Source organism: Micropterus salmoides, unplaced genomic scaffold (assembly GCF_014851395.1).
Source record: "Micropterus salmoides isolate LMB-PRFRI ecotype aquatic unplaced genomic scaffold, ASM1485139v1 Ms_hic_scaffold_5, whole genome shotgun sequence".
Lineage (NCBI taxonomy): Eukaryota > Metazoa > Chordata > Actinopteri > Centrarchiformes > Centrarchidae > Micropterus > Micropterus salmoides.
This window is the reverse complement of record NW_024044237.1, coordinates 17,034,080-17,058,291: the sequence shown is the minus strand read 5'-3', so window position 1 is coordinate 17,058,291 and position 24,212 is coordinate 17,034,080. Positions and strand designations below refer to the sequence as shown.

The 24,212-nt window shown below is 37.9% G+C and overlaps 1 protein-coding gene across 4 annotated transcripts in view; it reads left to right on the top strand.

Moving 5' to 3' along the window:
- The first annotated feature begins 5,238 nt into the window (after positions 1–5,238).
- LOC119888614 (T-cell surface antigen CD2-like) overlaps positions 5,239–24,212 on the top strand; it is a 47,456-nt gene continuing 28,482 nt past the window's right edge. Inside the window, exons 1-4 of one of the 4 annotated variants that reach the window (XM_038699273.1) lie at positions 8,721–8,881; positions 9,865–10,182; positions 10,267–10,380; positions 10,739–10,926. In XM_038699273.1, the coding sequence (XP_038555201.1) occupies positions 8,833–8,881; positions 9,865–10,182; positions 10,267–10,380; positions 10,739–10,896 (639 nt within the window). In that variant the 5' untranslated portion in view covers positions 8,721–8,832 and the 3' untranslated portion in view covers positions 10,897–10,926. Of the gene's footprint in view, positions 5,291–8,720; positions 8,882–9,864; positions 10,183–10,266; positions 10,381–10,738; positions 10,927–24,212 lie in introns of those variants that run through there. The other 3 variants (XM_038699272.1, XM_038699271.1, XM_038699270.1) reach the window with 3 other exon arrangements.

Sequence of the window (24,212 nt, the reverse complement as noted above, 5' to 3'; positions counted from 1 at the left end):
CTTCGCCTAGAGGCGTTCCCATAGTGTCGTAACCGACGCAGTTCGAGTTCCCTCGAAGGGGAACTTCACCTGCCTCCAGCTTCTCTTTCTATGGAGCTGCTAAAAACTCTCAGCTTCCACCATCTGCTGTTATGTGTCAGAACAAAACTCTTCCAAAAACAAATCTGTAAAGTTGAATAATTTTTATTTTCCTTTGCTATTTTCGCCAGTGTAAACTACTTATGTTAGTTAAGTAGATTAAATATTTTTAATGCAGCCTGTAGTTCTCATAAGTTAGGCAGACTTATGTGTGAAACCTGGTGAGCATTAATAGTTCCCGGGCTTTCAGATCTTTTAATGCTTTTTTGGGTTTAATTCTGTTTAATGAACCACCAGATAAAGGCCGTGCTCTGTCCTGTATGTACTTGTGTAAAGTAAAAATAAAAGTGAATTTGCGTCAATTAGTTTTTCTCCCTGGTACTCATCTCAGGACCTCCCAGATTTTCTCCAGTACCTGGAGGATGTGAGCCTGTGCAGATTTGAGGACTGATAATAGTATCAAGGCCCCATCACCTACCATCACTCTCTTCAAATTAATGCTGGACTGTCAGGACAAAGCAGAACACCACTCCTGGAGAGCAGCAGAGAAGGGCCCTGTTGGCACTTTCAGATATTTACACCATGAATTATGGTAAGCCACACCTTGGAATTGTGGCACTACTTTTGAGGATATGGATATTGAAATAAATGTGTACTAATACTAATTGTGACTTTGTTGTTACAAGTGCGGCATCCAGTGTTACTAGTAATGCTTTTGTTAAAAAAGGTGGGACACAAGTGCCACTAAATGGAGTGTAATGGAAACTATTAAAAGGAGGGACCAGGGCACAAATTAGTGGTTGATTAGACCCACAACTTCTCACAACTGAGGTGGTCCCGAGAGTAATGGAGACCATGACAAAATATCTGATTGGTGCACCACAGAGGACAAGACTCTCCCTTAGAGACCCAAGGCACTTACATTTTAGGGTTTTTCTGTTGTAGTAGGTCTACACACACAAAACTGGCATGGGATGTGCACAGTCCAGGGTGATTAAAACTGCTAAGAAGATCATTGGTACCCATCTCCTGAGGATCAGTGATATTGGTGAGGTGAGGTGTCTACAGAGCCCAGGGATACTAAAGGACAATAGGCTACCCGCCCAGCCACAGCCTGTTCACCCTGCTGCCTTCTGGGAAGAGAGATAGAAGTTTCTGCCACACAACCAGACTGCAGAGCAGCTTTTTCACCCAGGCTATCAGACTCTAAACTCAATTTCCTCCTCAGCACTGCTCCATTGATTATATTTATTTCTGTTTACCATTTTTGTAATTGATTCTATATTAATGTGTATTGTCTGCTATGTAGCAGAAGGGAGTTACAAACCCAATTTATACTTTATACTATATAACCTGTTATGTTGTGACAAAATAAATCTACCCACCTACCTTAAAGAAGAAGAAAAGTGAATGTTTTGGAAAGGCCGAGTCAAAAGTTCTGAGCTCAAAATTATTGAAAGTTGTGGAAGGATATGGAAGGAAGCAGCTCATGTGAGGAAACCCACCAACATCCAAGAGTTGAAGCTCTTCTGTACAGAGGAATGGGCAAAGATTTGTTCAAGTCAATGAGCAGGACTGTTCAAAGGTTACTGGAAATGTTTTGTTGCTGTTATTGCTGATGTACTCAGCGTTGACACCCTGTTTTTAGTAATGTAATTATGTTTTTGGACTTTCTTTTGAGGACCTTGTAAACTGTTCTTACCTTATGGCTTCACAGTCTGTTCTGCAGCCATAGATTGTACATTCAATGCCTTTGAAATTGTGTATGTCCTATATATTCTGAATAAATTTTTAAGACTTGTATGGATTCTCTTCACTTGCATGACACAATGGGAATGTACACACTGGAATGTGTATGGAGAAGAAAGATTCACATATTTTTATATATATAAATGTATATATATAATTACTAAAGTACGAACAGTACAGAGCACGGCCTTTCCCTGGTGTCTCATCAAACAGAATTAAACTCAAAAGGTCAAAAGCGGTGTTCAAATACTTATTTGCAGCTGTATCATACAAATAAATAGTTAAAAAATCATACATTGTGATTTCTGGATTTTTTTTAGATTATGTCTCTCACAGTGGACATGCACATACGATGACAATTTCAGACCCCTCCATGATTTCTAAGTGGGAGAACTTGCAAAATAGCAGGGTGTTCAAATGCTTATTTTCCTTAGTGTATCTGGAATTGCCAATCTGCGTACCGAGCCCCAGTAGTGTCAAATATGGCCTTTTAAAGTTTTTGCTTGCTTCCGTAACCCCTTGCATTTTCAGTCGCATAGTATATATTCCTCATCACCTCCTCCATGATCTTTGTTGACCATTGTTTTTTTAGTGTTGTTCCCCATTCCAGATGTCCAGAGATTCCTTGACTACTGTGCTCACACTGTCCTCCACTCTAACTACCCGTTTAAGCGAAGCAATGATAAAAAAGGGTTCCTCAGCCATATCTGTAGAGCAGCTGCTGCAACGTCTCAAATACTGCATTCACACGATGGCACCAACCCAAGACCCTGTAGGATGTACTTTTGAGTATCAGCGAAATTTTTGTCAAAAAGCTTCTGCGTAATTTCCCTCTTATGTCCTTTAATATAAAAGAAGGGCAGCGTGTCAATGCATGTGTGAGGTTGTTTTCTGCACCATTCGTCTGTATATGCACAATATATACATGTTTGTGTAGCTTTTTGTTGCAGTATATCGTATAAACAATAATAAGCTACGGTTACCTGTAAAATACCACTAGCAGTAGTGTTAGGAGATGTGTCTTTGTCGCAACTGTCCAGAGTGTCCAAACATGCACCCTTAAACGGCTTGGCCCTGCTCTTGTCCTCTTCTGCTTTTTCTTCAGGAATGAGAAATGTTAAATTTCTTTCCCCAGTTCTTTGCCATAGTCATCCACCCATGAGTTATCATCGTCCTGTAGTACTGGAAAATATTTAGGGCTGCTCGATAGACCCTCACCCAATGCACATGTCCTCGTACCTGCACAAAACATTTTAATTAGAACAATGTCACCGTCAGCCCCGTCGTGGAGGTCTTTGAGGTTGTCTGTGGTGTTGTTTGTTGTTCATCTTGCTTGTCCTCAGGACCAAAAAGTTTTCTTTTGATCCCTACATAGCTAACATAAGGTTTATACCATCTGAATAATTTATCAATGTGTGAGAAAATTTCAAGGGTTCTATCCCATTCTCCCCACTGGACCACAAAGCCGGTGCTGAACCACGTCTCCCACTCTTTAGACGTGATGGGGTAGCCTTTTTGCTGCTCTGGGGTTCCCATCCTTGCCTTTTGAATGATAGAATCATCCTTGCATGATCTAAAAAAGATGTGGGATTCTGGGTTGTAGACTTCAAGGTCTGTCTCTACACGGTAGAGCTCTCCTGGCACAGACCCGCACCATTGTGTGGTATAGACTCCTTTTGAAGCACTCATATCTTTACAGACTTTGTTTCTGAAGTAATTCTAGTCTTTGGCTGAAAAACTAATGTGCGGTGTGCTTTCACAAAGAAAAATTTCAAGAATCAAGAATCCCGACATTCTAAAATCTTCCACCGCCCATTCAAACTGAGGCGCCCAGGCCTTTCGGTCCAGAAAATCAGCCAATGTTGTTGGGGGAGTCTTCTTTCTGGGAGCCATACTCATTGCAACAGGATCTATAATTATACGTCGTTTTGGAGTCATTACCCCCAATTGATTACCTGCGACGTCCATGATTGTGATGCGGCAAAGATGGCGCTGTTGTTCTGCACAAAGATAGCTACGTCCGATACGGATTCACCCCAAAAATCGTTCAGTCACACTGTTCCACGCTCTCGGTCAGATGTAAGTAAAAAAAACTAGCCTGATATATATATATACAACCGATTGCTAAAGCCACTCCCAAACATCCTCTTTTAGAGGATAACACCGGACATCCCATATACACAAACCCCCCTTTTCACACCCGTCTTCACCTTTTGGTGATCGAGCCCCCCACCACTAATAGAGGATGAGGCCGGACATGCCCTAATACACACCCCCATGTCTTTGTTGTTCAACCTTGCTATGACCCCAATCTTTTTTTTTCTTTATTCATTTTATTTTTTAATTAAATGTTATTTTGTTATTTAATTTATTATTAATTTTTTGATTAATTAATTTTTTGATTAATCAAAAATGTATTCAAGTGCACGACTGTTACGTGCATCACATGCACGCGCTTTGCTGGCCTTTATTTACTACTCACAACAACTATCACTCAAACCAACATCTCCACAAAGCTTTATCAGACTTTACAGCTTGAAGAGGTCGATCACTGAAAATAATAAATTTAACAGCTGTAAGGAATTGGTAATCACACTTGTATCTAACCAATTCCCTCATTAAGTACAAATAACCAGCCTAGAGGTCGAACAGTTCTCATCCCCAAATTCTAGTTAGAATATTGCTTTCTTCAGTCAGTCAATCAGTTATGGAAGGATGGCCTATTCATGTCTTCTTAAAAACACTGTTAATAGACTACCTCTGACAAAAGATAAACCAACAATCTTCTGACTGTAGATGGTTTTGTCAAATGAATAAAGAATAGAATAGAATCTTTAGCTACACTGGTTGTTGAACTTGAAATTCAAAAGAAATTATAAATTGCTCAACATGAAATAATGTCTTGAAGCACAATAGTCGAGGGCCATCATTTGAACATTTAGTGATACTCTTCAAACATAAATGAGGAACTGAAATGACCAATTTGCTGCAACATTCTGCTTCCTTTACCCAGTTGTGAATGACACAAGAATCATTACTGTAAAGTCTGAGGATGTTTTTTGAAGTTTAAATGTTTGAAGTAACCCAGTATTGAGAGTGATCCATGAAACATGAGCCCTGATCAGGTACCAGAGACTTGACGGTGTTAAATTACTTCATGTTTCCTAATAAGTGCATATAAGCATCCTGGGTAGGAAATTTCAACTGCCCTTCTAAACACCTTTATGTTGGCAGAATTAGTCATTTTGTAAATAAGTGTTTAGTTAGATTCTTACCTGATGATGGTCTGAGGACCAAAGCATCAATACTACTTCCTCTTTCCCCTCTCTACTTTTTAACAACACTCTGCTTGGTCAGAGTTTTCACATCTTCTTATTTGCAGACTGTGACAATGTAGGATGTGCATGAGGAGACATGGAAGCTGTGATTGGACTGTTGCTGATGCTACTCAGAGTCTCTCATGGTGAGCTGATTAACTTATTTATTTGGACACATTTTATGCAGTTATGGGATGAGAACATTCAAAATGTGCAGTCTGACATCATCTTCAGTGATGTGTTTCCCAGCTTAAACACTGACCCATACTGGGACCACATTCATACAAGAATCAGGAATATTAAATAAATAAATAGGTTTTGTCAGCTTTCTCTATTTACATATGAGGGTAAATTAAAGCAGTTTATTTTTATAACTACAATTGAAATTGAGCTACAAATAACAGATACAAAAGATACGCAAGAGTACATGGAAATAAAAGCACATAATTGACCTAATCATTAATGTATTTATTGATGATGACTAAATCTCAAGGAACTTCAAAGGCCCAAAACTGAAAAACTGAAACAGAGAGAGGTATTGTATTCTCACTCAGAAAAAAGAGGAAACTCAGTTATAAAGCCAATGCTGAAATGTATTCATTAACTAAAGGTTCTACTAAGAGGAGGGATTTTGCACCAGTTGAAATGTTTTTATTTGGTCATGGCTCACAAGAACATGTTCCTGCCTGCTGTAAGAGAGATACTTACAGTTACAGTCCCCATATCATTTTCAGTTTTTCAAAAAATAGATCTAATTAAATAATCATGTTAATATTTTTACATCTTGTCTTTCACAAATGTAATTTAAAATTTTACCCATGTTCTTCATAAATCCTTATTTTCACATTTTTCCTGAAAGTTGCTTCAGAGTAAAATAGTGAAGAAAAGAAAAAACTTTACAATCTTGTACTGACACTTTATTGCAGCTACACAATGCTCACAAGAAACATTAAAAAGACACTAAAACACACAATGTTTGTATTGTATTTTAGTAGCTTGTTCATCTATATATATCATATATAATTGATGTATTATTAGATTATTATTACTGATGTAAAATTGAAGTAAATTAGGTAAATGTGGTGAAGTATAAAGTACAATGTTTTCTCCTGAATGTATTGGAGAGGAAGTGTAATGTAGTACAGCAAATAATCGAGTAAAGAACCTCAAACTTTACTTTAGCAAAAGTACTTTCAGTTCACTTCTGGTCACATGCCTGTGTAATAACTTCCTGTTTGCAAACTGTGGTCTGAAACAGCTCCAGCAAAACCCACTGTCTCTGTAGATCTGTTGATTTAGAAGAATTAGAAGGAACAAAATTGTTAAAATTTTTTACAGCTTATGTTTCAAAATGTCCAGGTGTGGAAACCTACTGTTATGGCGGAGAGGATGGAGCTCAGACTTCACTTTAGTAAATTTACTTAATTACACTTCACGCCTGGGCACATTGCTGTGTAATTCTTAGCTGCACAAGAATAAGTTCATGTTTTGTAAGCTGGTCTGAGAGAAACACAGCTGCAGTGAACCCACTGTTTTTGTGGGTTTAGTTACATCTCATTGTCATTCATCTTGTTATTTTTATCTATTTTTTTTTTTTACAGCTTATATTTCACAATGACAGGATGGAGCTCAGTGGAGCTTTGGGAGGAACTGTGGTCCTCCAGCTGATGGACAGCGCCTCAGAAATATTTAAACCAATTGTTAAGCAACAGAACAGTAATACTTGCAGGGAGAAAGAATCAGATTCTGTTTAATGTGATAGAAAACAGATCCTCATTTACTCCCATTAATGGAACATTTAGGATCAAAAACCTGAGCTGGACTGATGGTGGTGAATATACTCTTGAAATCTTTGATTCAAATGGAACGAGATCAGAGCAGCGGACTTTACAATTACAAAAACATTATTATAAATATCTGTACCATCATTCATTCAGTCTATAGCAACATTACCTTTACTGTCTGTACCTCTGTGTGTATATTGTGTAGGCTATCTCTCTTAAATGGGGAGGATAGAACAATGGTTATTTATTGTAACCCTAGTTCTACAATCATAAGGGGACCAGCTGACTCAGAGTATCATTTACATAGAATGAACTCAAGTGGACAGACTGTCGCTTTGTAAAGGTTTCAGTGCACTGCTGTCTTATAAGAGTGATAAAGATCCAGAGGCCACAGCTCCACAGCTCTGTTTATACTAATGCTAAATGTGATATTGTGAATCAAGCTTACACAATCTGATGCACTACAGAAATAATAGTACTGTAGATTTCCACATTGTGGATGTCCAGTGAAAATGATATATCTCCAAATGAAGTTAAATTGAAGGATAAAGCGTTTCTTTATAGGGTGAGAACAATCTCCAACTTCTTCAGGTAAATCAGCCATTTTAAACACACTGGATTATCCAAAAACAGGATTATTTTATTAGGACAAAAAAGTTTTTTCACTTTTGTATTGGTGTGAGGTTTCCCTCTACTGCTTTGCAGAGGTATTATTGTTGCTTTTGGATAATTCTGTATTCAGTAAAAAAAATATAATCTTCCTCACTAATGTTGAGTGCGAAACATGCATGGTTAGTGCTGCAAGTGCAATAAATGAATGACAACAGTTGCCAGTGGAGGGCGACAGAAACTAAGAGAGGACAGAGAGAGGAGTGGGGTGTTTACATGAAGAATTATACAGATAAGCTTCAAACCAGGAACATTGAAGAGAAATAGTTTTAGCTGTGGGCTAACAGCACATATTTAATTTCCTTGTGTTTGTGTTATAAATGAGGAACTGAAATAAGCAGTTCAGTTGGTTAATCTTCTAACTCTTGTAGCTTTTTTTTAATTGAACATTATTCTTCGTCATCCATCGTCAGTCGCAGGGGGCTGGAGCCAATCCCAGCTGGCAAGGTCGCCGGTCCATCTCATACACGAACAACCACTCACACTCACAATTTAGGGTCACACACCTAGGCCACATGTCTTTGGATGGTGGGAGGAAGCCGGAGCACCCAGAGAGAACCCATGCAAACTCCCCCAACATGCTGTGAGGCGACAGTGCTAACCACTGTACCACTGTGCCGCCCTCATTGTAAATCCAATAAGCAATGTTATACACATTTCTCTGTCATTTATGATATTTTGATTTCACTGTCTAAACCAGAATTTAAAATACAACTTGGTGTGTGTTATTGTGCAGTATGTGTGTTCAACATGTTATTGTGCAGTATGTGTTTGAAAATTTAAGACATAATTTCAAGATGTGAATTTTGATTAAATGTAACTTGTTGTCATTCATTTAGAGTTGATAAATATGATGCATCAGATGCTTGTTTTGTCAGAAATGACGACAAAGTCATGTGGTTTGTAATAATTACTTTGTTAATATTTGAACATGGACTCCTCAGAAATGTCAAGGCTGCCAGTCTCAAATCCTCTTTCAGTGTGAAGGAGGAATGTTTCCCTCTTTTCCACTCAGTCCATCACACCCAAACGCCCTCTTGGTCTGAGCAAAAAGGGAAGTGAAACTGGCATCACTTCCTTTTCTCGTCTCTGCCTATAAAAAGATGAAACCAACAACACTCAGAACACATTTCAGGCTGTTCAGTGTAGAATGTGCAGGTTTGCTTTTGAGTGAAGGAGAAAAGTGTGAGTGGAAGCTGCTAACTGGGTCAACAGAGGCTGAACACTGAGGAGACATGCAAGCTGTCATTGGACTGTTTCTGATGCTACTCAGATTCTCTCACGGTGAGCCTTTTAACTTACAACTAACAACACAGATTCAAACTGAAACTTCTTGCCCAGTTTGTTTCACATACATTTTTGAGTGGTATTTTATTGTGGTATCTGCGCAATACCCATAGTGTCTGATCAGCATCTTGATATGCCACACCTGTAAGGTGGATGGATTATCTCGGCAAAGGAGAGGTGCTCACTAAAACAGATTTTGACAGATTTGTGAACAATATTTGAGAGAAATAGGCCTTTTGTGTACGTAGAGAAAGTCTTAGATCTTGGAGTCCAGCTCATAATGAATGGGGGCAAAAACAAAAGTTTTGTGTGTATAATTTTGCTCAGTGTATGTAGTCATGAGTATAGACAGGTTAGAAACCACCTGTAATTACCACTTTTATTGATAAATTTTGTTAGAAGAGCTCAAATATCAGTTTCAAACTGCTGCAGTTGTCAGTTTATTCTTCAAAGGTTCAGTGACTTTTTAATTCTAGTTATTTCCAAGAGCAATGGCAAATCATTGTGCAATAAGATAAAAATACAGTAAAAATCAAAATGAGTTTTGAAAATTGACCCATTAAATTAATAATTAGAGTGCTTCATCACCAACAGTTTTCGATTTTCCACTTAATTTTTTTCTCAAGTCACTTCAAGTTTTCCACTATTTTCTAAAATAGTTCTGTAGGGGTGTTTAAAAAAAGAGTGAAGTTAATTTAGCTAACTATATGTAAAAAATATATTACAGTGAAATATGTTTAATATGTTAGTTGAACCTGTTACTCAGCTACACAATATTAAATGTCCGTTTGCGTTGTCATGGTCATTCAAAAAATTTAATGATTTAAGTATGATATTTACATTTTTTTAAAATATATTTTCTCAAATTTCCAGGTATGAAAACATGTGATGGCAGAGAGGATGTAGGTCTGTTGATTTTGATGAAATCGAAGGATCAGAATTGTTTATGTCTTTAACTGCTTATGTTTCAACACTTCCAGGTGTGGAAACATGTGATGGCAGACAGGATGGAGCTCAGTGTTATGGCACTTTGGGAGGAACTGTGGTCCTCCAGCTGATGGACAGCGCCTCAGAAATATTTAGATACCAATTGTTAAAAAACACAACAATAATACTCAGTGGGACAAAGAATCAGATTGTGTCTAATCTGACAGAAAACAAATTCTCATTTACTCCCAGTGATGGAACATTTAGGATCAACAACCTGAGCTGGACTGATGGTGGTGAATATACTCTAGAAATCTTTGATTCAAATGGAAAGAGATCAGAGCAGCGGACTCTACATTTGATCATTCGAGGTAAAAAATCATTTTTGCCAACAAGGTAAAAAAATATTTTTGTTAACTTAAAAATCTGTGTGTCTCATGTGTCCTTTATTACAGAAATAGGAATTTTGCCGATAATCGCCGGCGTACTCTCTGCACTGGTAATTCTCTTGGCAGTCGGGGTGGCAGTCGTCTTTGCTCACAAGAAACAGGAAAACAACAAACCTAAAGGTACTAAACAAAACTTTCTTAAACCATCATTGCATTCAGAAACTGTTGTTTTTCTCTCTCTATTTACAAATCAAAACATTAGACAATACATTTATACATATTAAAATATATTACATACATATTTTGGACAATACATTTGGCTTTCTAGCAGAAAGTTAGATCACTGAGTGGTAACTGTTTTCTCATCTAGCTCTCAGCAAGAAAGCAATAAAGCATATTTCAGAATTTGTGAAACCATTCCTTTAACAATCGACTGATATCACTTCTGACATGAGCAGTAATGTCACCTTTATTGTAGTGAGTATATCTAATCATTAAATGTGATGTATTTGCATCACCAATTACTTTTGCTCTGCAGAAGAAGAAGTTGAACAGGAATTAACCTATGCTGATGTCAGGGTCGTGCAGCCACCTGGGAGGCAGATGCAGCAAAGAGAAGAGGTGGAGGTGGAGTACGGCCAAGTCAAGATTTCAAAGCAACCTCGGCAGACCGTTGAACCAACAGGAGATAAATAATAATAAAATAATAAATTATTTTATTTTTAACGGCCTTTCATGCCACTCGAGGTCACCTTGCATCATAAAATACGACAAGAGGCAATTATATATTGCATCATTAAAACAAAAAACAGAAAAGTAAATAAAAGTAAAACTATATTTTGAGGTCCCTTAGGAGAAGGCCCTAGCACCCATTGTACTGAGGTTGATGGGTGGTACTGCCAAAAGATTTAGACTGCAGGAAAGCGAGAAAGAGTGTGGGTCTGAATGAGGTAACTTGCTGTAGCATTTTGTATGAGTTGCAGTTGGTGAAAAAGTTTTTTGGGGATGCCTGCTAAATTTGCATTGCATTAATCAGGGATGTGCACAGACATTTTGGTGGGCAGGGGCTCAAGTTAAAAAAAGGGCATTTTTTAAACAAGACAAATATATTAACTTTTTATTTTCTACAAAATAATCAGTTCACACAGAGACCACGGTCTTCTTTAGTATTCACTAGATTTATCACAGGAGCAGGCGACAGAAACGCAAACTATGCCACAATGTGCATGTTTTCTATGCTACTAGTTTCAAGTATATATTTATGACATAGTTTCATTAATAATGTGTTTATTTTTCATTCATATTCTTTCCTGTCACTGTAGCAACACCAGCTCACATTACCACACATCCCCACAAACACACATTCACTACTTTGGCTACATTTGTGCATAGATGGTGAAATAATATAAGCTGTAGGCCTACTGTACGTAACAGCAAAAGCATTTGTGTTGAAAAGAGACGGGGACATAAGGTTCGAGAATAGGGGTGTGATGAAAGACTTTGGTCATGAGAACAAGAGGAAAAGATATTCTATAAATATTCTATGATGAAATATATGAGTCGGTCGTCTGGGGGTCATCCCCCTGAAGATTTTAACATTAAACTCTTAATTTACTACATTCTGGAGACATTTTCGGCACCAATCTGTGGAGTGTCTTTATTTATATGAATGGCAAAATCAAATTCAGGTGGCAGGTGACAATTCAAAATTAAAAAAATTATAATGGCATATAATGCAGTAATCAGTAGCTTTTTTTGTTGCTTAAGTAACTTTCAATGATTTCAGCCCGACAATGACAGGACAATGATTTAATATGAATCTCTTGCTAAACGTTTCCCGGCACTAATTAAATCTTGACCCAACCATTTCATGCAGATACAGGGAGGTGGTTGGTCAATATGAATGTTTAATTTTTGGTCAATGGAGATATTTAACTTTTATTGCCAAAAACAAGTAAAAACAAAGAGATCATTTTATTTATTGTATACATACTCAATGATGATGGTTTATATAATGTATAATATAATTTTATATTAGTATTAGTACTTTGTTTACCTATTTAAAAAATAATATGTAAAAAAAATAGGTAAACAAAGTATCAGCTCCAGCATTTGAATGACAGTGTGGCAAGTTTTTATAGACTAGATATTGTACAGTATTTAATATTTTCTTAAGAAGAAGTTAATTCAATCTCTTATCTTTAGGTTATGTTGCACTTCTTCATTTTAACTTGTGTCTACTTAATGAGCATTTTTACTTTTATTTCATTTGTAATAACGACAATACAAACTTTAAGAAGGAAATTTTCTTGTATTTTTTGTATTAGTCTACAATGATTGGCAGACATGAACAGTACTCTAAGTGCCTGAACAAGTGGCATCAGTATGTTTATAATGTTGGTTGATCACATGTTTACATGTCGTCAAAAATGGTTACTTTTAACTGCATGTTAAAAGTTCAAAGTAATAAAGTTTGCATTTACTTAAATCAAAATCTATTTATAAACACATGTTGATGGATGAGTCAAGGGTCAAAGTTTATCAAACAAACTAACATGCTCTTGCATTTGAGATTTATTAAAGGTTGTGGGAGTCCAGGAGTGTTAATCTCAAATTCAACCAAGCTGTCTTCCTTTGGTTTTCCAGCCTAAAGATAAGTTAAAAAAAATGTCTTGTCTCTGAGGAAGTTCACAGTATGTACGCATGTTTCCTTGAGGTAAACACTTCTGCTTTTTCTCAAACATCATCTTTTAGTCTTACAACATTTGTTCGTTTCACAAGGTGTTAAACCAGTTGTGACAGTTGACAGTAATATATCCCCTCAATGCAATGATAAATATTAGTGGGTGTGTAGTTTTAATTTTGCTGCTTGCTCTAATATTTAAGTTATTGGGATGATTAGTCTGTTTTAGATGATCCAGACATAGATAATATAGCCTAGTCTTTTCATCTGAAATTTGAAATACACTTCCACCTTTCCAACAGTTTTTCTTAATACAGTCAGTTAGCAGCAAAGGAGGAACACCTTTTAATAAAAGAGGGTTGTTCTCTTCTTTTTTCTGCTTTACTGAAACAATAACAAAACTGAGATGGACAAGTGCTTTTGTAGAATTTAGTAAACTCAAGCACATGAGGTTCAAGAGAAAAGGCAGGGGCGGATCTGGAATTTTAGGAAAAATCCCGAACGGCCAATCCATTTTAGGCCGAACCGGCCGGTGTGCAGGACTTTTTATTTATATTTTTCAACTTTAAATTATCTGCGACTGTGCCGGCCGGTCAGCTGCAGCGAATGCTGTCTGTGTGTCTATCAGACTGGGCCAAACCAATACTTTAAATATTGAGGGGTGATACGAGCGGCCCCTCCTAACTTCGACCGATCCCTGTTTTTGCTGAAATCTGATTGGCCCAACAACAGCGATCAAAGGAGTTTACTTTCCATCTAGGACAAGTTTAATCTCAATACATTTTGTAGGGCTGAACTCAGCCCAGGGTTGTGTGACAAGCACAATAGAGCAGGTAAATAGAAAGTTGTGGTGCCGAAAAAATAAGATTTTAGAAGACAAATATATTGGCACAATGCCATATAAATGCGCCAAATTATCCGGCCCCTTCTTTGGTGGAAAGGTGCTGCGCCAGTGCAGATGAGGCAGACCCAGCACAGGCACTGTAATGCATTTATTATAACCTGAGATTATTTATATATGCATTTCTACATAGGCATATAGGCTAAATTATATATTTTATATATTTTAAACAACAGTTGAAGGTAGAAATAAGAGGAGGAGGAACAGGAGGAGCTGTAGGAGAAGGACGAGGAAAAGAAACATTATAGGAGGAGGAGGACAATGGAACCAGAAACAGTGACAGGTACTGGGTCAGTGTACAGGGCTGCAGTAGGCAATTATCCATAGTTGGAATTAGAAACTGGATTATTGATAGTCATATTTAGTCAGGGATAGGCCTACTCAGAGCTGAAGCTGAGGGATTTGATTTTTATGCACACACATACACACTGCTCTATTTAATGGAACTGCATTGTAGTATTTGATTTATTTAACTATTTTAGCACTCTGACTGACTCAGGCTTGCCTGACCTGGTCTTGTTCAGTGCAGCGGTGCCTTGCTTATACATCCTTAAGAGGCGGGTGTCACAAAAGTTTCTTGAAGGCCTTTTTCATAATGAAATTGACTGTATACAAGTACAACACTATTTATTAAAATACCTGCAAAAATCTTTCACCGCGCCCCCATACGGCACTCGCATAAAAAATGGTTTCCAGTTTAGAATGTAGGTGTCACAACAGAAGTATAGATATCAATGTTACTCAACTGTAGCAGCAATCAACACTTTGTGTGAAGTTTTAATAATTCAATTTTTCAGTGTTGTGTTAAAGTCGAGAAATTTGTCTGGACGCTGCTGATTCGGTCAACAGAGGCTGAAACTAAGCACATGGAAGCTGTGATTGGACTGTTGCTGATGCTGTCTCTCATGGTGAGCTTATTAACTTGTTTAATTGGACACATTTTATACAGCCATGGGATAGGTACATTATAAAATGTCTGACATCAACTTCCATGATTGTTTTGCTCTTCACACATTGACCTACCCTGGGACCACATTTATACAACAACATTGCAGTCCTGAAATGTCATGTGCTATCTTTGGAAACTTGGGGGCTTCACTAGAAATGTAAGATGAAGTCTTGTAAGTTTGAGTTAAAGTTTTTCACTCAACAACATGAGTTTAGATGTTGTGTCTTACACCACAAAAATGAGTACTATAGTAACTAAAGTCAAACTCTTCCAGTCAGAGGACTGTGAAATAATAACAATTGTAGTGAACAACGGTGTGGATTTGTGCATTTTACATTGAATAAATTTGGAGCTACCCTAAATTCCTTTCTCCTCCCCAGAGAAGAAGGGGAGGGGTCAAAGTTGCTTTCTCTAAGTGCTATCCCGACCATAAAACTGGCACCTTTTTGATTCCGAAGCTGATAACGCGGGGCCTGACTGTTAAACTGACAAAGGGACACGAACCAGCCATTGGCATCTCCCTGAACAGCCTATCAAAACTGGCCCCCCACACATGTTTCCGTGGCAACTGACCTTATTCTTTGTTTATTACCACATCAAAAAGGAAAACCCCTGTCTCACCCAAGTGTGACATGGTCCAGACGCCAAACTTTGGATGACAAAGGACTGCAGTCTCCAAAGACTCAAAGCATTTAATTAAGTTTAATTAAATCTTTAGTTACCTGATTACGTTTGCCTCTATTTGAGTAGTTATGTTAACTGTTGTTGCTATCTGTTGTTGATATTAGTGCTGAAAAGATGTTACTTGTGCAGTGTTTTTATTTTCAGCAAGACACTCCTTCATCTAATGTAATCAATGCTTGTTCATAATACTTTCCTACAAAATTCCTTTAGAAATGATGACAAAGGAATATTTTACTATACTCTTAACCGCCAGCTTGAATTTAAGGATGAATCAACAATATTCCCAGTTCCTAAGGAGATCTTTGATTTAATCCAAGCTTTCCTCATGTAACCTGAGCTCCCCAAGTGGACGAAATAAGTATTACATGCCCTCGTCGGAAATGCCGTTAAATGTATAAATATCCTGACCAATAACGTGACAATTGTTTCCTGTTACCAAATGCCTAGAACAGTACAACCGTTCAACCATTGAGGTTCGATTGTGGAAAATATTTGATTATAATACGTGCAAATAGATTTCTTTTCTTTAGACATTAAGTTTAGAAAGGCAGTCCCTTGGGAAACCTGAGACGCCCCCTGGGGAACCACGCCCCAGACAACAAAGAGCGACACGCGACCTCGCTTCTCTCTTCTCTTCGCTGTTGGCACTCTTCCACTCTGCTCTGCTCGAAACAGGCCTTTTGTTCGCCTGAAGCTACACACCTGAAGTGCCGCGACATCGATCTGTCTTCAGTTTGTTTTATTTTCTTTATTTCTTTTGTTTGTTAAAGTTATCAGTTTGTTAAGTTACACTGGACTAATTCAGGAACGACCAAGATCCATTTTAAGCTATTTTCGTCGAGCCAACTTCACCGAGGTCAGACCAAGCCACGTGGTCTCGCCAGCTACAACGAAGGAAACCTGAAAACAGCCGAATTGCCAGACGGAGGAGGCGTTTTCAATCAGACACGAAGAACCCCGGAGAATCCCTAGCAAAAAGCCAGGATCGGGCAGCTAGCGTGGGACCCGTGCAACAGGCCAAAAGCAGGCTGTCGACAAGCAGTAAGACTTAACACACGTTCTGTGATCAGATGTCCATTTTAAAGCTTAAAATCATAGCATTAGTTGACTTTCATTAGCTCTTCTATGCCGTATGAGTCAAATGCTTCCCACAACCGAACCTCCAGGCTCATTGTTCAGCAAATGTTTATGTTCCCTGTATCCAACCATCTTTTTATCACCTTAGTTAGAGAATAAATTCACTGTAATATAATCAAGAGCTGTGTGTGTTGCCTATTTCTAGTTCCTGCCAAGAGAATTGACCCTTTAGATATGAGACTGACTGACTGATTTAAGATAATTGAGCGATTATTAACTAACTGATCACTAGTAATAATTGTATAATTATTCAAAACTACCTAGAGGTCCGGAGACTTTAGGATTATAACAACTCCGGTGGTGCCCTTAACGAGTAAAATTTTGATTTTATGAATCTTCAATTATGAATTCATAATTGGGTATCAAATCTCATAAATTTATTAAAATGCATAACTAAAAGATTTTAGGTCTGCTACACAATTCACAAATATAAGAAATATAAGCATATTGTGATCTAAAAATCTGTTTATATTTTAAATAATACATTTGTAATACATATTTTTCCATTCCTAAAAATTACAGCGGTTAAAATTTTTTGTCAGGTATGGAAACCTAATGTCAAAAACTTTCAATGGACATTTACTAGGGATCGACCAATAATCGGTCTGGCCTATTATCGGCGTCGATATTCAGCATTTTTCCAATAATCTGCATTGGTCATTTTAAAAACAGATATAATTAATTAATAAAAAGCTCCTTTGGCTCTGATGCAGCCACCTCTCTCTTTCTGTTCAGCCAACAGAGTGTCAAGTAAAATGTCCCGCCCACAGTCCAAGCTGATTGGTTACAAGTCATGAGTAATAGCCTATCAACACTGACTATTGTGTAGAAGTAGCCAATAGAACAAGCGAGCCACCATGCTGCAGCCTCTTCCCTCCTCTCTCAGCAGAGCTCCACATGCACACACACAGAGCCTAGCTGGTGGAGTGTAGATTACACAAGTTGACCATAACTACACCTGTTACTGGAAGTAAGTGCAGTAAAAACAGCAGTACTAGTAAAAGACTGATACTGCATCAGTACATAAAGCAGGAACGTGCACCAAGCGATATTTTAATCTGCTCTGTCTCATCCTCTGCAACTGTGTTTTGGTTTTACACAAGCACATGCGCTAGCTCGGCTCATAGCTAGTTATAAACAAGCTAAATCTGTAGACTGTTTAGCTGAGATGCTAGGTACCTTAAAATTTAGCAAATCCTTGTAAATGCAGCTGCTTGTTGACAGAAACCAGCACCTCTCTACCAGCAGCAGAGGGAGGAAGAGGACTGAGACTGACTGGTGTCTTCTTTCTAAACTTGACTCAGTATTTTGATGTCAGGAATATAGTTTATTTTAAATATTCCATTTTTTCCCGTGTGATACTGATTTCAAATTGTTACTTTGCTTCTGTAAACTTTACTTTTGTTGCTGCTCTGAAAACAGCTAGTTATAATAAAATATTGATTACTGTTCTGAATGTATTCTTTTTTAAATAACATTTTTAAAAGGTAATTATTTATTAATGAAAAACCAATAAGAGTATAGATAAAGACCTGAACCCATAAATAGTATCAATAAGTAGTATCAATAAAATCGTAACAATATAAAATAAATACAATATAAATGGCAGCAGGTAAAGACGACTTTTATAATTTATCACCAGGGCTTGACATTAACTTTTTTGCCACATTGGCTAGTGATTTTCTAAAGTTACTAACCACAAAGCATTTTCACTAGCCAAATTTGTGTTTTTGGGAAATTACGTTTTATAAGATTAAAGCTGACAATGGTGTGATAAAATGTATAATATTATCACTCTGATAAGGTTGTGTGTAAAGCTCCTTTTTTGAAGACATGTCGACTATTAAGATAAACACATTAAAATAGTTGCCTCGATTATATGTAATAAATTGGCTACATGGGTGTAAAAGATTAATTAAAAAGATAAAAACTAAACTGAAAAAAAAAAATATTTACCAGTAACATTTGCATCTGCCTTTCCCGAGCTCTGACTGAATTTATGTTTATCATCATGAAGCTGTCGTAGCTCTGAGTAACTAGAGATACAAAACGAGTATACAGGTCCAGATTATTCCCATACAGACGCATCTTCTGTTTTAATATGTAATGACTTGGCAAAAACTTTTATTAAAACATAGTTCTATAATTTAAATAATCAACTCTGGAAATGTAGTTGTGACAGGACAATTTGATGTGATATAAGGGCAACCCTGCTTGTAGTAACACCACGCCCCTTAATCATGAATATATCTGTAATTTTAATGCATTTAAGGGCACTTCCCTTCTGCCTTTTCTTTATCTCAGCGCTGCCTTTTCTCTTTCTCTCGTTCTGCCGTGCATTTCTTCTCTACACTGGTCGGCCACACACACTTACGCACTGACTGACCGCTCTGTTGATGTGTGCGCATGTAACCAGTCGCGCGTGAGACCATACCATCAGGTTAAAAGCAGGCGGGATGCTGACGGTCTACAGGTCTATGGCACTGTGGCTGCCCTGTGGCAGATTCAACTTTTATATTCCCTTTGGCAAAAGTCTGGATGTCATATTTGGCGCACGCACCCTCGCGAGAGAAAGGGACGCGCATGTTGTGTGGATTCTCATGATATTAAAAAAGCTTGCTTTGTCATCGCTGCCGCTGGTTAAGTTGATAATTAATTCATTAAAATGAACTAATCTTTTTTTGAGTCATTTCTTCATTTGAACTAGGCTGGTTATTGTGGCGCTGCAGCCCTCTAGTGGGCGATTAAAAAACAGTGCTGTTCTCAAACACGGAAGGCTGCCTGGCTTGCTTTAATTGACAAAGTATAATGCACAAATTCACCTCCTGATTACTGTATACCATCATTTTATAAACCCTCCTGGGCCCACAACCAAATTCAAACCATGTAAAAACCACAGAAATATGTTGTCAGTATGTAATCACCACTACTCCGCCTAAATCCTTCCATTTTCACAATCTTTCCTGAGTATACAACCAGACCAGCTATATAAAGGCTTATGTATATAATTACTATGATTATCGTTGAAGTGCTCATTCATACAGTAGCCTAACGTCCCTATCCATGAGTAAAATATTAATATCAGATTTGCAGTAAATATACTGAAGTAATAAGCTTGATACACTATATGAATAAACACACATTAAAATTCAACCAATTTAATAATAATCTGGATTAAGCCACCAAGTTCTTAAAGAACTCCAGCACAGAGAGAGGAACAAAGAAATAAACACATGTAAACGCAGCAGTTTGGCAGTTCTGGACGCAGAATGGGCCACATCAGGTCCGGATTCTGCAGACAGAGAAACACACATGAGCACATCGCTCTCAAACACTGCAGGTTGTTCACCAGTCACGAGCTGTGAAACACCAGCACGGCTCTGTTGGTAAATAAAAAGGAAAAGTTGCTTCTCTGGCGGACCTGGATCAGCAGTTAGCTGTTTACAGAGATAACGCTAACGTTGCTAGGTGGCTGTGTTTTAATGTTTTAATGGCTGGGTCCGTTTGTTTTGGAGAGAGATGACCTCGGAGGTAGAACCCTGTCAGGGCTCTGAAGTGGACCCAGAACAACTCTCATCAGCTGTTAGCTGTAACGTTAAACACTAGCAGGACTAAAGTTACGGTGCGGCTGTGTTAAAACTATAACTTAGCACAACATCACTGCTCTGTAATAACGTTATCCTTTATAAAATGTCACATAATTAACAAAATAGCTATATAATGTCAGTCCAGTGACTGTTACCTGACAGCCGACCTGCCTCTCATTCTTCGGCGCCTGCAGTCACTCATCCTGCAGAATGAACGAAAGACTGAGGAGGACCCATGTGAGCGGTAAATGAGTAGTTCATTCCTGCGCCACAGTAGCTGTCACGTGACAAATGAACGACTCAAACCTAGAGACCCACAGTTGAGAGTCGTGAACTAATCAGTTCTGTTTCCTGTGCTGACGGAGCCCATGCAGCTGCTGTGTGACGAGTGAACGTAAGAGTCCAAGATCCTTCACGTATGCTGAAAATGAACGAATCACTGAGACAACCCGTTCCTCCCGAGTCATACACACGATTAGGTCTTATGAACGAAACGTTCTTTGAACGACACAACACTAGTCAGTCCGCGGGTTTAATCTCCACAGCGTCTTCTTGTCGTCGGTCAGCAGCCTAGTGCGCAAGACAATAGGCTTCACTAATGGACCAATGAGCAAACACTATGGGAGTTGTAGTGTCATAGTGTCACATTGCAGTTCGTTTGTTATTTCAGTATTTTGACAAGACTACAATTTTTCAACACGCCAAAGTGGCTAGTGGGAGTGACTGTGTTACCCGCCACGGCCGAAATCCACCCGCATTTGTTAATGTCAAGCCCTGTTTATCACTCATAGTTAACAAGTCTATCTGTGATGGATCTCTAATTCATTTAATTTACTATTTATAAAGATTAAACGTGACAATTAACTTTAGTAGTGTAGTTTTGTTTTGGAGTTTGTGTTATTCTAAATTTTGATACAAAGATAAAAAATTGTACAGCAGTAAATCAGTTCCACATATTGGTCATCAGTCTAATTGGTTACTAATAATCTGTATCGGGATCAGCCCGGAAAAAATCAGTCGATCCCCGGCATTTACCCTGTTAATTATTGATTACTGTCATCCCCAAATTCTAGTTAGATGGCAGAATATTGCTTTGTTCAATCAGTCAGTCAGTTACAGAGGGATGGGCTATTGATGCCTTTTTTAAAAACATTGTTGATATACACCTCTGACAAAAGACAAACCAATAATCTTCAGACTGTCGATTGTTTTTGTAAAAGGAATAAAGATTAAAAAACTGTGGGTGCAGTTCAGTGTGTAAGTTTTAGTGACATCTTGTGGTGTTGGTTGTGAATTGCAATCATCATCAACCAATCATCTTTGAGATAGCAGAGAGTTGCCAGTCAAGAAATGAGGTTTCTCTAGATAGATATATTCAGAAATTACATTTACTTGATTATTCAGTAAAACCATGTGTTTTTTTGAATATTATTATTACTTTTTTCATTAATAAACAACAGCCACATCAAAAAATGAAGTGCTACATGATATCTCATACTCCTGTAATGAAGTATTTTACAACTTGGGAGGGTTGGCTCATCTGGACTAACATACCAAAGTAAATGAAAAAATCTCAAAAACGATCACATCTAGTACATCAAGTATGACCGAGTAAGACAGATAACAGGACAATGTAAGCGTGAGTGTTTCTGCACCACAGTCCATTATAAACCACATAATACATGAAGTTTACAAAGGCATTGGCTGGTGAGAATCAAGGCTCCTCTTACTTTGCTTAATTATATAACCATGCAAATCTTACCAAAATGTCTTTTTTAAATTTTTTAAAATACAACAGAAATGCAAAGTAGTACTGACAGCCATAATTTCAGCTTGTGGTAAAACGCTGCAATGTTTTTAAAGGGCATTTAGCATGTGAAAGTACAAATTACACATTTGTGAAGCAATATCCAAAAAAACACGTTTTTTTTTATGCAAATTCAGAAAGTATTCATTATTTGTCACTTGTTGGCACACGGTCTTGTTATATATATCACCATTAGCAGTAAAAAGAAATACATGTTTTCCACCAGGGCAGTAAAATGTGAAGCTTAGCTGCTGATCTGAGCTTCACTGCTGTTACCGTTTTATTGCCAATAATATTCATCATCTGTTTGTCTCAGGAAGGTAACGGCACATTTCTGTCCATGTAACAAAGCCATAACAGAGCGCTGGAGAATGTTGGACCATGACTTTAAATGACCCTTTTTAAACTATGTCAAGTCCTTGGTCCTGCGTATTCTTTAATGTCAAAGTTAATCAGTCAAGTAAGTGAATAAATGTTACAGAGCTCGAGTCTTCCTATCCCTGACAGTTTGTCAGTTCATGAAGTCTGACTCCCTCACCCAGTTTTCTATAGTATACAGCGTCAAGTCATAAAACAAAAGTGTAGGTCAGTGCGTGATTGGCCCACGTCCTCTGACCCTGATGTTTCGTCATCCGACTCCACGAATCACCATGCTGTTGCTGGGCAGATTACGAGCGTAGTCCCTGAAATTAGATATCTTGGAGAACAGATGTTTTGTGTTAAATTCCAAACTGCCCCTCTCCCATCTCCTGTTTTTCTTTTCAGGTCTCCCTATCTTGTCCTGCACACTGCAAAAACACAAATCCGATCTTGTTTAATAAATGGCTGATCTGAGCTTCTATGCTGGAAGCTAAACCAATCCAACTAACCTTACATGATTTTTCTACAAAGGCAGTAAACGTTAAGCTTGCTGATCTTTCCATGCTCTAAGCTAAAGTTACGATTTTATTGCCAATTAAAGTTACTGATCAGCTGATTGTCTCCTAACGTAACCGGCAAAGCCAAACCACAGGCTGGAGAATAAGTAGGCACCATGAAATTAATGCAACTACATATGTCACACCACTGACAGGGGAAACGCCTCAGGTCTCTCGGTTATTATGGCCAGCTTCAAGCTAAAGCTTCCAAACAACAGCTTTCATTTGCATTGCTAAAGTCTGAAAACTTAAGTTAATTACCTGTCCAGCAGAAAACAGACTTCAGCACCGCTTTGAAAACATCTGTGCCACATTATAGCCTTCCATCTGGGAAAATCCACAATATCCGTGATTTTTTGCCTTCAGCTGTCTGTATTTGTCTGGACTGCTAAATAACGTGCATGCTCGTTCATTTGTCCAAATGTCACTTCTCTTCTTACTTCTAATAAACCAGAAGACTACTCAGAGACTGTTATTGTTATTATTCCCTCTTCGTCTTCTATGTATGTGACGGGCGTCTACACATAAAGGCTTATATTAAACAGGATAATATTTCCTCAGGCTAATAGCTTTGTTAAGATTATAGAAAACACTCAAACCGAGGCCAGAGAAGGAACGGACTGGTTTGGACACTGGAGCTGAGATGACAGAACAACCTACACATATATCACGTTAAAGCACCCTCACAAACGCACATGCTGACACTGAAGATTTTAGATTTCTAGTTGACTCAGGGGCGACATAATCACTCATTAGAAGTCAAGAATTTCAAACTGCTCTAAATGATTTTTAGTGATTTCCACTCCTGAGCGAATTGTTGTGAGTTTCTGATATGGCATCCAAAGGGAGTTGGTGCATATCAGTGGAGGATGCAAGGAGCAGCAGTAAATGTTGTCAACCATTCCTTAATTACAGAAGTCACACTTTTCAAAACTACATGCACACAGACAGAACTAGTGTCTCCAAAAGAACTAGGCTGCACATCACATGTACATCTTAGTGCTGATATGACCTTTAGGACAGATGGTTCAGGAACATTAAGATAAAAACACACTAAGGGGGCTTTTCCACCTGAAAGTCCGCACCAGGGTTCGAACTACAGTTCATGTTTTGATACATTTTGATACATTTGGTTTGGTTTCACACTGCAAATCTTCGACACCACTAAAGGACTTTACATGACGTACTTGCATCCTGTCGTCATCCTCTATGTGGGCTGCATCTTCCTGTAATTGACACTGATTGGTTTATTAAACAGTTCAGCAGGTATCTTTGACAAGAATGAATGAATAAAAAATTAACATGCATATTTCCCACTATATTGTTATTATTATGGCATTACTACCT